The sequence below is a fragment of the Pelecanus crispus genome, chromosome 5 (assembly GCF_030463565.1).
Source record: "Pelecanus crispus isolate bPelCri1 chromosome 5, bPelCri1.pri, whole genome shotgun sequence".
In the NCBI taxonomy this organism is placed as follows: Eukaryota; Metazoa; Chordata; class Aves; order Pelecaniformes; family Pelecanidae; genus Pelecanus; species Pelecanus crispus.
Window position 1 is genome coordinate 6,980,215 of NC_134647.1, and position 12,080 is coordinate 6,992,294.

General features: G+C 38.3%; 1 protein-coding gene across 1 annotated transcript in view; it reads left to right on the forward strand.

Annotated features, from left to right (window-relative positions):
* The window catches only part of LOC104032488 (von Willebrand factor D and EGF domain-containing protein), a 181,548-nt gene that overhangs the window by 121,908 nt on the left and 47,560 nt on the right, over positions 1-12,080 (forward strand). The window contains exons 19-20 of the mRNA XM_075710358.1: positions 2,481-2,633; positions 4,099-4,263. Of these exons, the coding sequence (XP_075566473.1) occupies positions 2,481-2,633; positions 4,099-4,263 (318 nt within the window). The remainder of the gene's footprint in view (positions 1-2,480; positions 2,634-4,098; positions 4,264-12,080) is intronic.

Below are 12,080 nucleotides of genomic sequence, written 5' to 3' on the forward strand. Positions count from 1 at the left end.
CAGACCTTTAAATATACAAAGCAGACTATTGTCATGTTATATTAATATGGATAATTGCAAATTGCTCTCTGTTTGCTATTTTCCACTGCAGTTTACTTTCATTTTGATTATAATGAACACCGTAGCATACCAAAAAGTATTTTCCAGATGCCAGCTAAATAATTTGCCAATGACGTTCCCCATGTTCTCCACTGTTTCATTCCTAACTATACCATGCACTAACGAGTACTTGGGGAGCACCCCCAGGATTACTGTTGGTTTGGGCGAATGCTGTGCAAGCAGATTGTAGGGTAAGAGGAAAAAGGTTCATATGCAAATGCTTCACATCCTTTCACCTCTGTTTCCAAGGTGTGCTTTCATTAGAGGACATGGTCCACAGCTACTGAGGTCATGCTTGGCCTAAAGTCATGCCACAGGTCCCAGCTAGTGGAGGAAACGGCTAGGGACAATTTTACACCTGCTCAGTATTTGTTTTGGGGGCAATAGGCTCTTTAGTAGAGAGACTACAGTGACTTTGCACTCTGCTGAAACCTTCCCAGTGCACAGGATGAGACCTACTCACATGCTGCTTGTTTCAGTCATATACACACAAACCTTCTCTAAAAATAACATTTGGTTGGCCAGAAGGAGAGAAATCAACACTTGAAGTGTTTCACATTTGTTTTTTTGTTGGTGTTTCCAAAGAAATCCCAGACGCAAAAGATACAGATATTAACTGTGAAGATAGTAACTTTTCCACATATTGACTACCAAAAAGAAAAGAAAAAAATCTGATGTAAAAAGACTCAGCTGTAACAGCAAGATTCTGGCACCAGCAGGACTGCCTTTGCCAGGTTTACCACATATCCCTTCAATCAGATTGACAAATGTCTGTAAAGAATGGTGTTTTTTTTCCTGTATTATTTGGCCACATTAGTTATTTCAAAGTGATTTTGCATCTGTTTCACTAATGCATATTTTTGTAGCTTATTTGACCAATGAAGGAAGGATATACAAAATAATACCCTTTTTTTGAAATATATCAGAAAAATAATTTCTTCTTTTGCATTTTTTTTATTTACAGAAAGACGTCTCTATTTCCGAAATGCACATTTATTAGAAGGAATAAACCTGAGGGCTTCTCTGGCCACACAAAATAGGATATAAATCCTTCTTTGTGGTTCTGATATACAGACGTAACATACAGCCTTAACATGCCTACTCATACTTCCCTTGCTGAAGCAAATATAAAGGCTTCTGGGAGGAAGGAGGAGAAAACTGAAGTAACTTATAGCTGTTAGAGTGGTCTGTAGCTCATTGCATTATTTAATATATATAAAGAGTCATAGTCTCAGGCTTTATTAAGTGTACAGAATATCCAAGAGATCCAGGGCGGGGTTGTTTAGCTCACAACATATTTCCACATAGACTTTACAATCCCTAATTCATTCAAGAAATTATCTTAAAATTATGCATAAATCAATATGTTTTAGAGTCTCCACCAATCAATTTTCCTCTTTACATCCATGTATACAATGTGCCTACATTCTATGATTCTATGATACTTTGTACAGGTATTTTGACACGTCCAAAGTTTGCAGCTGACCTAACCGAAGCCAACAAACATGCACAACGTAGAATCATAGAAACATAGAATGGTTTGGGTGGGCAGGGCCCTTCCGAGCCCACCCAGCCCAGCCCCTGCAGTGCCAGGGACAGCTTTAACCAGAGCAGGGTGCTCAGAGCCCCGTCCAGCCTGGCCTGGGATGGTGCCAGGGATGGGGCCTCCACCGCCTCTCTGGGCAACCTGGGCCAGCGCCTCACCACCCTCACTGTAAAACATTTCTTCCTTATAGCCAGTCTGAATCTATTCTCCTTTAGTTTAAACCCATCACCCCTTGTCCTGTCCCAACAGGCCTTGCTAAAAGCTTGCCCCCCGCTTCCTGCAGCCCCTCTCAGCACTGCCAGGCCGCACTCAGGCCTCCCCGCAGCCCCCTCCTCTCCAGGCTGAGCACCCCCAGCTCCCCCAGCCTGGCCCCGCAGCAGAGGGGCTCCGGCCCTCGGGGCATTTTTGATCATAGTTTCATTTTGAACACAGTCTCAGAAAGAAGCTTTCAAAGAGAGGCAGCAGCCGGACTGAGCACAGGTCCCAGTGTATAGTGTAGCATCTTCATCCAAGTAACAATGCTGTCTAATACGGGGGACCTGAGGCCTTCTTACTGCCCTTAGCTCAATAAAAAGATCACTGTGCATATTAAGTACATCTCCCAGATAAGCAAACTTCATTGAGATCGGGCATAGTAATTTTTTCTATATTCATGTTGAAGCTTTGCTGCATGTCAGCAGCTGACTCACCTGATTTGCCTTTATTTGCTTGATGGTTGGCTTCCAGAATAAACTTGTGTCAGGTTATCTGATTTGCTGTTACTGTTGCTTTTTATCATCAATCACAGCTAAGGTCTAACACCTTGTTTCCTTGTCTCCATGCTTTCTTTTCATAGCTGTGCTTGCTGCTGACATTACAAAAGCTTTAAGCATTGAAAAAGGCAATGGCAAAGGTGATTGGAACAAGACTGGGGTTAAGCAGCCGCTGCAGCCCTTGGAGGCAGAGGATTCTCCTGTAATTAAGAATTTTAGCATAAGTGGTAGACATGGTAGGTATACAAGGATATGAAATCTTTTTTAGTTGCTGCAGTTTACATATTCAGAAATCATACATTTTACCATCTTAAACAATAAACATAAACTAGCTGTTCATAATACATCATAGAAAGATAGAGTTAAAAATCAAAAACCCCCTCAACGCATCAGGCCGGATCGCTGCTAAACAATTTTACGTGGGAAGAGAGCCATTACAGCAATAGCAATCAGAGTGGTCAGGCTTAACTAGAAATCGCATCGCTTCTGAGGCAGAACAAAATCACTCCAAATCTTAGTGATCAATGGAAAGCAAGATGATAAGAATGACAGCTTATGCCAACTTGCCATCGCCAAGTGACAGTGACATTTTATTTCAGCATTTGACAGGCAGTCACTGAATTAAGACTGAGTTTTGAGCATAAGCGAAGATCGACGCTTGAAGTATGAACTTGACTGTGGCTGCCGCTTTTCCCAGACGCGGAGCACTGCAGCACTCTCTAACAGGGGTGTGCACCCACACAGTGCTTATGTTGGCCCTGTTGTAATGGGCGTTGTATATTTAGCTGATTTTCTAGTGAAAGCAGGGAGCAGAAAAACTGAGACTGGGCACATCTGTTGTGTAGGGGCATATGTAAAAGAAAAGATTATTTTTTTCTCACTTTCTTTTTTTATATCTGTACCAGGCCAGCCAACACCTAACCAAAACTTGCCTCTTACAGGTATCCATCATAATGCTGTAGGCAAGGTGCAAGAATAATGCTGAAAATACTTGAGAATCATGATGGAGACCTCACTGGAGGCAATTAAAAAAGATCTACAACCATCATTAAGATTTTATTCATCATCTGTTCTTTTTCTTGACACTATTAAATACTTCACAGGCAGTTCATATACATTTGCTATTCAGTGACATCATAAGTGCTAAAATATTATATACTACCGGAGAGTTAAACTTTTGCACATAGTTCTAAGATAAGTAAAGTAATCTCCTGTTGTACAAGGTTTGACACATTAAGGATGATTTCTAGATCAGAAACATACATACTTGACAGTGTATTTTTAAAGGTAAGGTATATATGCTCTAAGGTTTGATGATTACCTTCCAATTATGAAAGACCAAAAGGATGTCTGAATAATACAGTTTCTCACTCAGTTAATCTTTCACTTATGCTGAAAATTACAGTTTCTATATTATCCATGATAAATGCCAAACAACTTTGAGTACTAAACTTGAAAACATGTAACGAGCAGACTAATAAATCTTGCTTTAATGAGAAACAGCTGTTCTGTTACACTGTGCCTACAGGACATTCTCATGTTTGGCTCAAGGTTTGGGAACATTCTGTATTAATTAGACTTTAACAGAATAAGAGAAGTTACAAATCTTTAGCCGGGCTCAGGCAGTCACTTCTTAATTTTATATACGCATTTGATTCAAGAAATTATAAATAAACATGCTTGAACTTCCTTCTTTTTTAGGCCATGCAGCACCACTGTCACATATTACTACCTGTGCCAACAGGCCGTGTTTTCCTGGAGTGTTATGTTTTGATCGGAAACCCCCTTACATCGGATATGTTTGCAGCCGATGTCCAGCAGGGTTTTTTGGAAATGGCCGAATCTGTACCAAAGTCCCCAGACCAGGTACTTTCTAATTTTTAGAATTTTAAAAAAGTTTTGCATACAAAGGCTGTAGGAAAATATGAACTAGTATGGCTTTACAATACAATGTACTTTATAATCAAACCCTGAAGGCTTTTTTCTTTCATTCTTACCTGCCGAGGAGCTAGCAGGTCTTATTTCAGGAATACCTGGCTCTATGAGTCAAAATTCAACGGATTAACTACCTCATTTGCCACTAGGGAGAATTCTTCACAACAGGACTTACTAGAGGGTATGAATCACCACATCTGTATTTCTGCCACAGTACTGGCATAGGATTTCAAAACATCTTTCCTCCTCAGTAAGATCAGAACACGACACATGCCAGTATCACTCTGCTTTCCTTCTTTCCTAATTCTTTTGCTGCAAGGCAGCTGTTCTCCACAGTGACCTGTGAAGATGATGATACAAAAAGTGTCATGTAAGAACAACTATACCAACAATTAATGGCAACAGATAATTAAAGCATTTCAATAGTATCGTTTGTAGCTTGAGCAATAATCTTCCTTAGGGAGCTCTGAAACTAAGCTGGTCCCATTAATCTCTGAGGACTGATCATTAGAAGAGGTCTTCTGCTGTGATAAAAGAAAAGCTGGGTCCTGACCTCAGGCAGAAAGTGGCAATAGCATAGCAACCACCAATCAGTCATCCAATCCTACTTGCTCCCAATGAAATTCTCATAATTCAATGTATGGTTCCCTAGGGACAATCCAGATGGTTGTCCACTTTTTACTGCACTGAGTGATTTGCCAAGAGAACTCATGTAACAGTAGTTGCTAGGTCAGATTCCTTGGTTTTCTTCTAAATCTTTTTCTTAAGTAGTCAAGACAGACTGGCTTGAAACCTGTCAGATTGTTCCCAAACCTCCTACGCTTGACAAACCCACCTTCACTCCCCATTCTGTATCCAAATCAATGACTCTTACCTCAGTGTTATATTTTAATGCACACTATCAAAGCAGAAGCAATTTTACTGCTTAGTGTAGGTATCATCCAATCTCTTTGAACTATAAATTGATTCTAGTCAGTTCTCTGAATCTAAAGGTCACAAAAATAAACCCAACATTTGTCTTTCTCTGGCAGTGAGTATGTACAATGTATTACTTAGTTTGTCAGAGTCACTAAGTCAGCTATTGGCTCTTCTATAAATTGGTGAAGCTGTAAAAGCAGTTGAGAAAAAAAAAAAAAACAACTTTGTGCATATAAATAAACTAACATTTCTATTGCCCAAAGCTGCACCTTGTCATTAATGGGATAATGGGACATACATTGTACACCCCAAAGGTCATTTAAATGCTGTTGAGTAGAACAGATAGTCTACAGCTGTAGGTATTGGTACAGTAAATCAGACACACTTACATTGCGATTATATAAACATTAACCAATAAATATGTGTATGTTCTCAAAAGGGAAGCGTAGACAGTAGTTGCCATTTACCTGCCATACACACCTCCAGGCAAAATTTAAGAAATATCCCACGTATCAGGACCTGAAATTAAAACATGCTTCTTTGGAAAGCAAGTTGTATATCAGGGGCTGGGGGGTTGTTTTTCTTTTTCGTCTCGAATACCCAAACTGAGTCTGGGACTTCATGCTGCAAATGTGGCCATGCAACCAGCTTGAGCACTTTGGGGAGGGAATGAAGAGGAATTATTTTTTGCTCCATCAGAACCTTATATTCACCTGTGTGAATTATATCACAATATAAACGATGAGAATCTTGTGCCTCAAGGTTAAACGAGAGTAGTCATTTGTTTTAATATTTAGAAATGAAAGCAATTGCTGCAGCTGTATGAGTGTCCTAATTTATGACCAAAATGATCAGTTTAACTTTCTTTCTCATGTGCTTTGCTAGTTCAAGCAGAAGTATTGTATAGCATTGAAGATTAAAATAGATCAGACAAAAAAGAATGAACTTTCAATTAAATTTATGTACAGTTATGGATTATGATTATTGTGAAATCCTCCCTATTAGAATAATAGCTTCTCTCTCTTGTAACTTATGCTATCAGTCTTCAAATGAAATAGAACAAATCCCCTTCAGCTTGCTACAGTGCTTGTGAAGGTACTGAGATTATGTGCCCCTTCTTTCCAACTCTAGTAATTTTAATGTAAAAATACTCTTGCTAATCCCTATTTTGTACTTCTATTGGCTGCTTCTGACATGAAGTTATACTCAATTGTTGTGATTTAAGGATTAAAGGATAAGTATTTTTTCATACAGAAACTACAAAAATTACCCAACTGCCTTTGTAGACTACTGAGGAGAAAAAATACAACAGAAGAAAATTGTTTCCTAAGTCAGTGTTTGATGAGCTGCACCCAAAAGTCCTTCAATTTTGATTTATAATCAAAAAAGTACCATTTCCTCAGCATTGATATGTGATAGGTATTAATCTTTTGATGTACTTGACTTACTGCAAACTATGTAACACCACAAATAAGTTTCTGAGCTATATTTACCTGCTCTGCCAACAATGCAGGGCTTCATTCTATTCTCAATTACATGTTTTACCTCGTTTATATCAGTAGTTTGTACCAGTTTAAATCAACCAGACTTGGTTGCAATTGTTTTTGAAGTACATCAGATTAGTCTTAAGGAAAAACATCACCAGTATCAAAGTTGGTATGGAGTTTCATATAAAAAGGGAAATATCTATTTTTAAAAATACATTCTCAAATCAGAAACAAAAAACTATTTCTCTCCCTTCAAAATCCATAAAGCAGGTGTCCTACATTTTTTAAAAAATTTACCAGTAGGATCAAAAGTCCCTTAATTTTGCTGGTATTGCAATAAAGAGGAAAGTCTAAGGAATTGAAATCTGTCCAGGCTTCACTGGGCACATTTCACATTTGTATAAAATATCTGTTACCTTTTTGTTAGGAGAGGCAGATCTATTAAATCAAACCATGCAGTATCATTGGTCATATTCTTGGCACAAAGAAAATGAATATATCCTAATGGGGGATGCTGGGGATGTTACTGCATGTTGCAGTATTAGTTCTCATCAGACACTACTGATATTTCTCTAGACTGGTTTAATCACTCACAGTCACAGAGATACCCATCTGTTTGCACTTTCTTTAGCAGGTTAGAGAGGTTGGTGTCATCACAGAAGATTTATTTTTTTTGCTATTAGTAAATCAGCAATTTTACTGGACAAAGCAGTGCCACATCCATCACCGATAAAAGATTGTTTGTTCAGAGCCAGCTCTTTCTGCCTCTCCTGGTTTAGGGAGCCGAAGATCAAGGGAGAGGATTATTTTATGATCTCTGTAACCAAGTTCTGCTTTTCCATTCTGAACCCCACTGCTAGCTCTTCTGCCATAGCAGTTAATTTGCAGTATTGTAGACATTTGGCACTTGATATACTTTTGTATGTGCCAGCTATTTGTTATGTTTATGTACTCTAGGTTTTACACTATTCCAGTATCTATCTACACCGTGCTTCTGAATTCACTTTGATTTTACATCAGAGACACCTCTGTGACCTTCTCATTTGCACCACTGTCAGATCAACATCAAGGTGTGGATTTAAAAGGAGAATAAAATGTTTTGAATTAAAAGAATGTGTGTGTTTAAACACATAGTGCTCAGTCTAACACCAGAGGAACATATTAGTCCTAAGTTTTACATGCGTAACTTTTAACTTTGAAATCACTGCTGTCATTATTAGCACTCATCATCGATGACCGTTCATGAAAAATAAATAACTCCAGTAAGAGCTTTGTTCACCAACCCAAGGTTTCATCTCTGGAGCTAACTGCAGGAGTAGGGACCTCTTACTGCCTGGAACCAATCAAATGATTTTGCTTCAAGAGATGACTGAAGAACATAATGGACTCCTTTCATCTCTTATCTAACAGAATTGATGAATTTGCATTAAAAAGATCAAGGCCCAGGTTCCAGTCTCAGTTACACCAGTGTAAATCATAAGTGATTCCATTAAATGAACAGCATTACCCTAATGGAGTGAGCCAAGCACTGTTCCTGGAAGACTCTTCTTAAAACCTGTTAAGGTAGGCACATCACACACAGAACTTTTAAATACAAAATCTGTATGTACCAATAGGTGTAGATAAAACGCACACAGTTTTCAGCATTCAGAGGGTGCTTTGCAATGAGTGACTAGCCAGTCTTGACTTGGTTTATGCAATGAGTTACAAGGCTCACTTGAAGGCAGGAATATTTTGTTGCTGTAGTCCTTAGCTGTCAAGTTGTCTGAGATCCTTGCAAAGAAGGCATAACAGAAATGCAAAATAAATAGTAAGTAATACTCTGATCTGCCTCTGTGTGGTAATAGCTCTCAGCTATTCTTGTGGGCTCCAAGACGAGGAAGTATTGCATCTCAGTGCCGTGGCTTCCAGCTCCTAGCTCTGACTCAGGCCATTGAAACTCTGTCCACAGTTCATCTTTGGAATTTATGGTGGAAGCTGCCGATCCCTTTTGTAAATTATGTTTCAGTGTTTCTAGTTTGTGTATTTCAGGACAAAATCATACATTTTTTCAGACTGACCAGTTATGATGCAATGACGTCTCCTTCAAGGGGTACGTGATGAAATGGCAACTGAAGTGGGGTGAGAAATGCCACACAAAGACATTCCATATAAATTTGGACTGATGAAAGACACAGTTTTTCAAATGGTATACCAGTAATCTTTGCACCAGGCCAGGATCAGCCTGGCATTTTGGACATAAGGTGTGACCCTTTTCTGTCCTCTGAGTATGTAATTGCCACTGAAAATTGACTACCATACTTGTCAAGATAGAAAGGGAATCTGAGAGTCTTTCTGATGGCTTTCTGCTCCTTAGGGATACCTAATAAAATATTAAGTATTTTCAGAAAAATATCAACAGAGGCCTGTACAGTATACGCTATGACCTAAACAGAACAACTAAAGTAGGCACGGTGGGAAGAATATGTTTAGATAATTTAAAAGATAAATGGTTTCCAGCTTCACTGATCCATATACTCTGTCAATCCAGAATTTCTTAAGTGCTTCCAATCTAGATAATATATTTAGGAAATGATGTAGCTCAGCAATAGAAGACCAATGAAGCCCAAACTATAAAACCACTAGGGAAGAGGACTCAGCTATATGCCATGAATAATATTTACATTCAATCAGAACATCAAGTACAGATTACATTTCTCTCCTACCAAAAATGTGCCATCTTTTGCTTAAGCAATCACTGTGCCATCGTGACTTTTAAGTGGTAATAACAACTCAGCCTCCAACAAGTAGTTTGCTACATTGACAGAACAGAGAGCAAGATTATCTCCTCTTAAAATTTCCAAGCTCATTTAATCATCTAGCTATAATAGCACACAGCTTTTAAAGTGAGCCAACCCTGTTTCCACAAATTTGATAAGATTGCTGTTTTGTTAAAGGCACTTAGAAGCCTTCAAAACTGTAAGTAACTCATGCCAGACCAGTATCCCAGCCCCATTAAAGCAACACAAGAGTTTGGCCACTAACTGCAAAAGCAAAGCATCAGTTGAAGAAAAAGGATTCATAAGCAATGCAAAGCACAGTATAGTACATGGCGGTAAAAATAGGTGTGAAATACACAGACTCATCATTGCTTGGGACAAATTTAGGACTAGTTCCTTAACATCTTGCTGCTGTTGAGGAACAGGTACCTACAGTTGTAGTGGCACTCACTTCACTGGACTTGCTTGCAGAATCAGGTGATATTCACTGCCAAAGCATGTGAATTTTGCCCCGAAAATTACAGGCCACATGTATAGAGCTAGTTCATTTCTGAAGGGACACAGCAACAGCCTATAGCTAGCACAACAAAACTGATCCTCTGGGATGCAGGAGCAAATGATCTTTCATGCTGATAATATATTAGATTAAGAATTTCATAGAATCATAGAATAGCCCAGGTTGGAAGGGACCTCGAAAGATATCTGGTCCAACTTTCAATTTCTCAAAAAGAATTTATCTCATATATTATGAAAAAAATACAAGAGACTTTTGCTTTGTTTTTTTTTTAATTTCTATAGGACACAGTGGGGTAGAACGGCACACTGGAGAGCCTCACCACAGCTCTCTGGTCTGTAAATGGTGGAACAGATGATAAATCTTTTATATTACTGAAAAATAACAGTTCTTGCTGAGAGTTTCTCCACACTAGCACACACTGCTTATGGTACTTACGGAATATTGTCTTAAAAATCTCAGATTTGAATCAAGCTATTGGTTTATGAAATTTTAAATTCTTCTTAAGCTAATGTAATACCTCACAGGAAAGGTAATCCTTAAGCCTTCTTCCTTCCTTCTCCCCCAGATGCCTCTGGTCAGTTCATAACTTCCCCTTTATATTTGTTTGAATGCAAAAAAAAGGGAGTGTGTATCTTCTTCATAGCTATTTATGTCACAGTGTTGAATCCCTAAGTGACCTCAGCTTGCTTCAAAATTCTTGCTCCATTAAAAACAATAATTTCCATAATACATCCTCAGAGCCTAACAGAGGAAAAGATTAAACACAGCACTGTTGCTAGCTGAAGTGCCACTATCAAATGTCTCGACTTGCTCATCGTAATACTCTTTCAAAGAGAAAACTACAAACATTATAAAGGCAAGTCTCATGACATTACTGTTCCCAACATGCCGCCACAGAATTCAAAGGGCAGAAGTAAGTTTTGTCAAGAACAGATGACACTTACATTAGCAGCGAGCTACAGCTAAATAACCATACTTCAGGAACTGGTGCACTAACAGCATATGCTCTTCAGACGGAAGATAAGCTTCGAATTCTGCACTGATGCTGCTTGCTTAGCTTGGATTTAGGGATGGAACCCCTCTTCTAAACTGCAACCTGAGTTCAGTGCACATTGTTCATAGTCTTTATGCACAGCTAAATGGCCACACCATTTATCGTTGCTAACCTGCTGGCAATAGTAAAAACCCAGTTTGGTTAAACTAGATACAAATTAGCAGAAGTGACTAAGAACTTTTGTGACATACCATCTGAAAACTTATTATTGAAATTCCTTGCTTTTTGTTTTCCATATTAGAAAGAAATTATAGATAGTTGTCAACCTAATCAGTTGAAATTGTGAAGAATTCCATAAAAGCATGATTTCACTGAGGGTATTCATATGTGCTTATACGGTATAAAAATAGATTCATTACTGGTCTCCAGCAAGGCATAGTTCAGATTGTTTCTTGGCTTTCATATGTAAAGTAACTCATTTTTATGTGTTTACAGTCCAAAACAACATAATTATAGTTTTAGACCATTTACTTCTTGAATCGAGTAAAAGGAGAATTTCAGTAAAATATTCAAATTTAAGCTATTTTTTCTTTGAAGAAATATTATGGATTTTCTTTTGAAGAAATGTTATGAACTTTCTTTATAATCTATTATTACAGTTCTAAAGGATTCTACACAGATGTTTCAGAGAATTAGATAGGAATGCTTCAGAGAGGATCTGTCTTGATTTAGCCTATTTTGTATCTATCTATCAACCTGTTCAAGCCATGAGAGAGTCTGAAGGCCCATGAGGCATCATCAGATAAGAACACAGTTTTTATTAATTTCTCCATCTCTTGCAGCGCTGAGAAGTAAAATATACTGCCAATTCCTGAATAGAAAATATAATTTAGTTTTATGAACTCTGTCTTAATGCTGTCTTTGTAGCTGCTGAAATAATACGGTTGCAGACTCAAATAATTGCAGAAGGTAGAACACAAAGAGGAGAGGTAAAAGTTCAGACCTGAAAGATGGACAAGGGGTAATGAAAGAAAGGACAATAAAGCTGTTACAAGGGGGTTAAGTGGGTCATC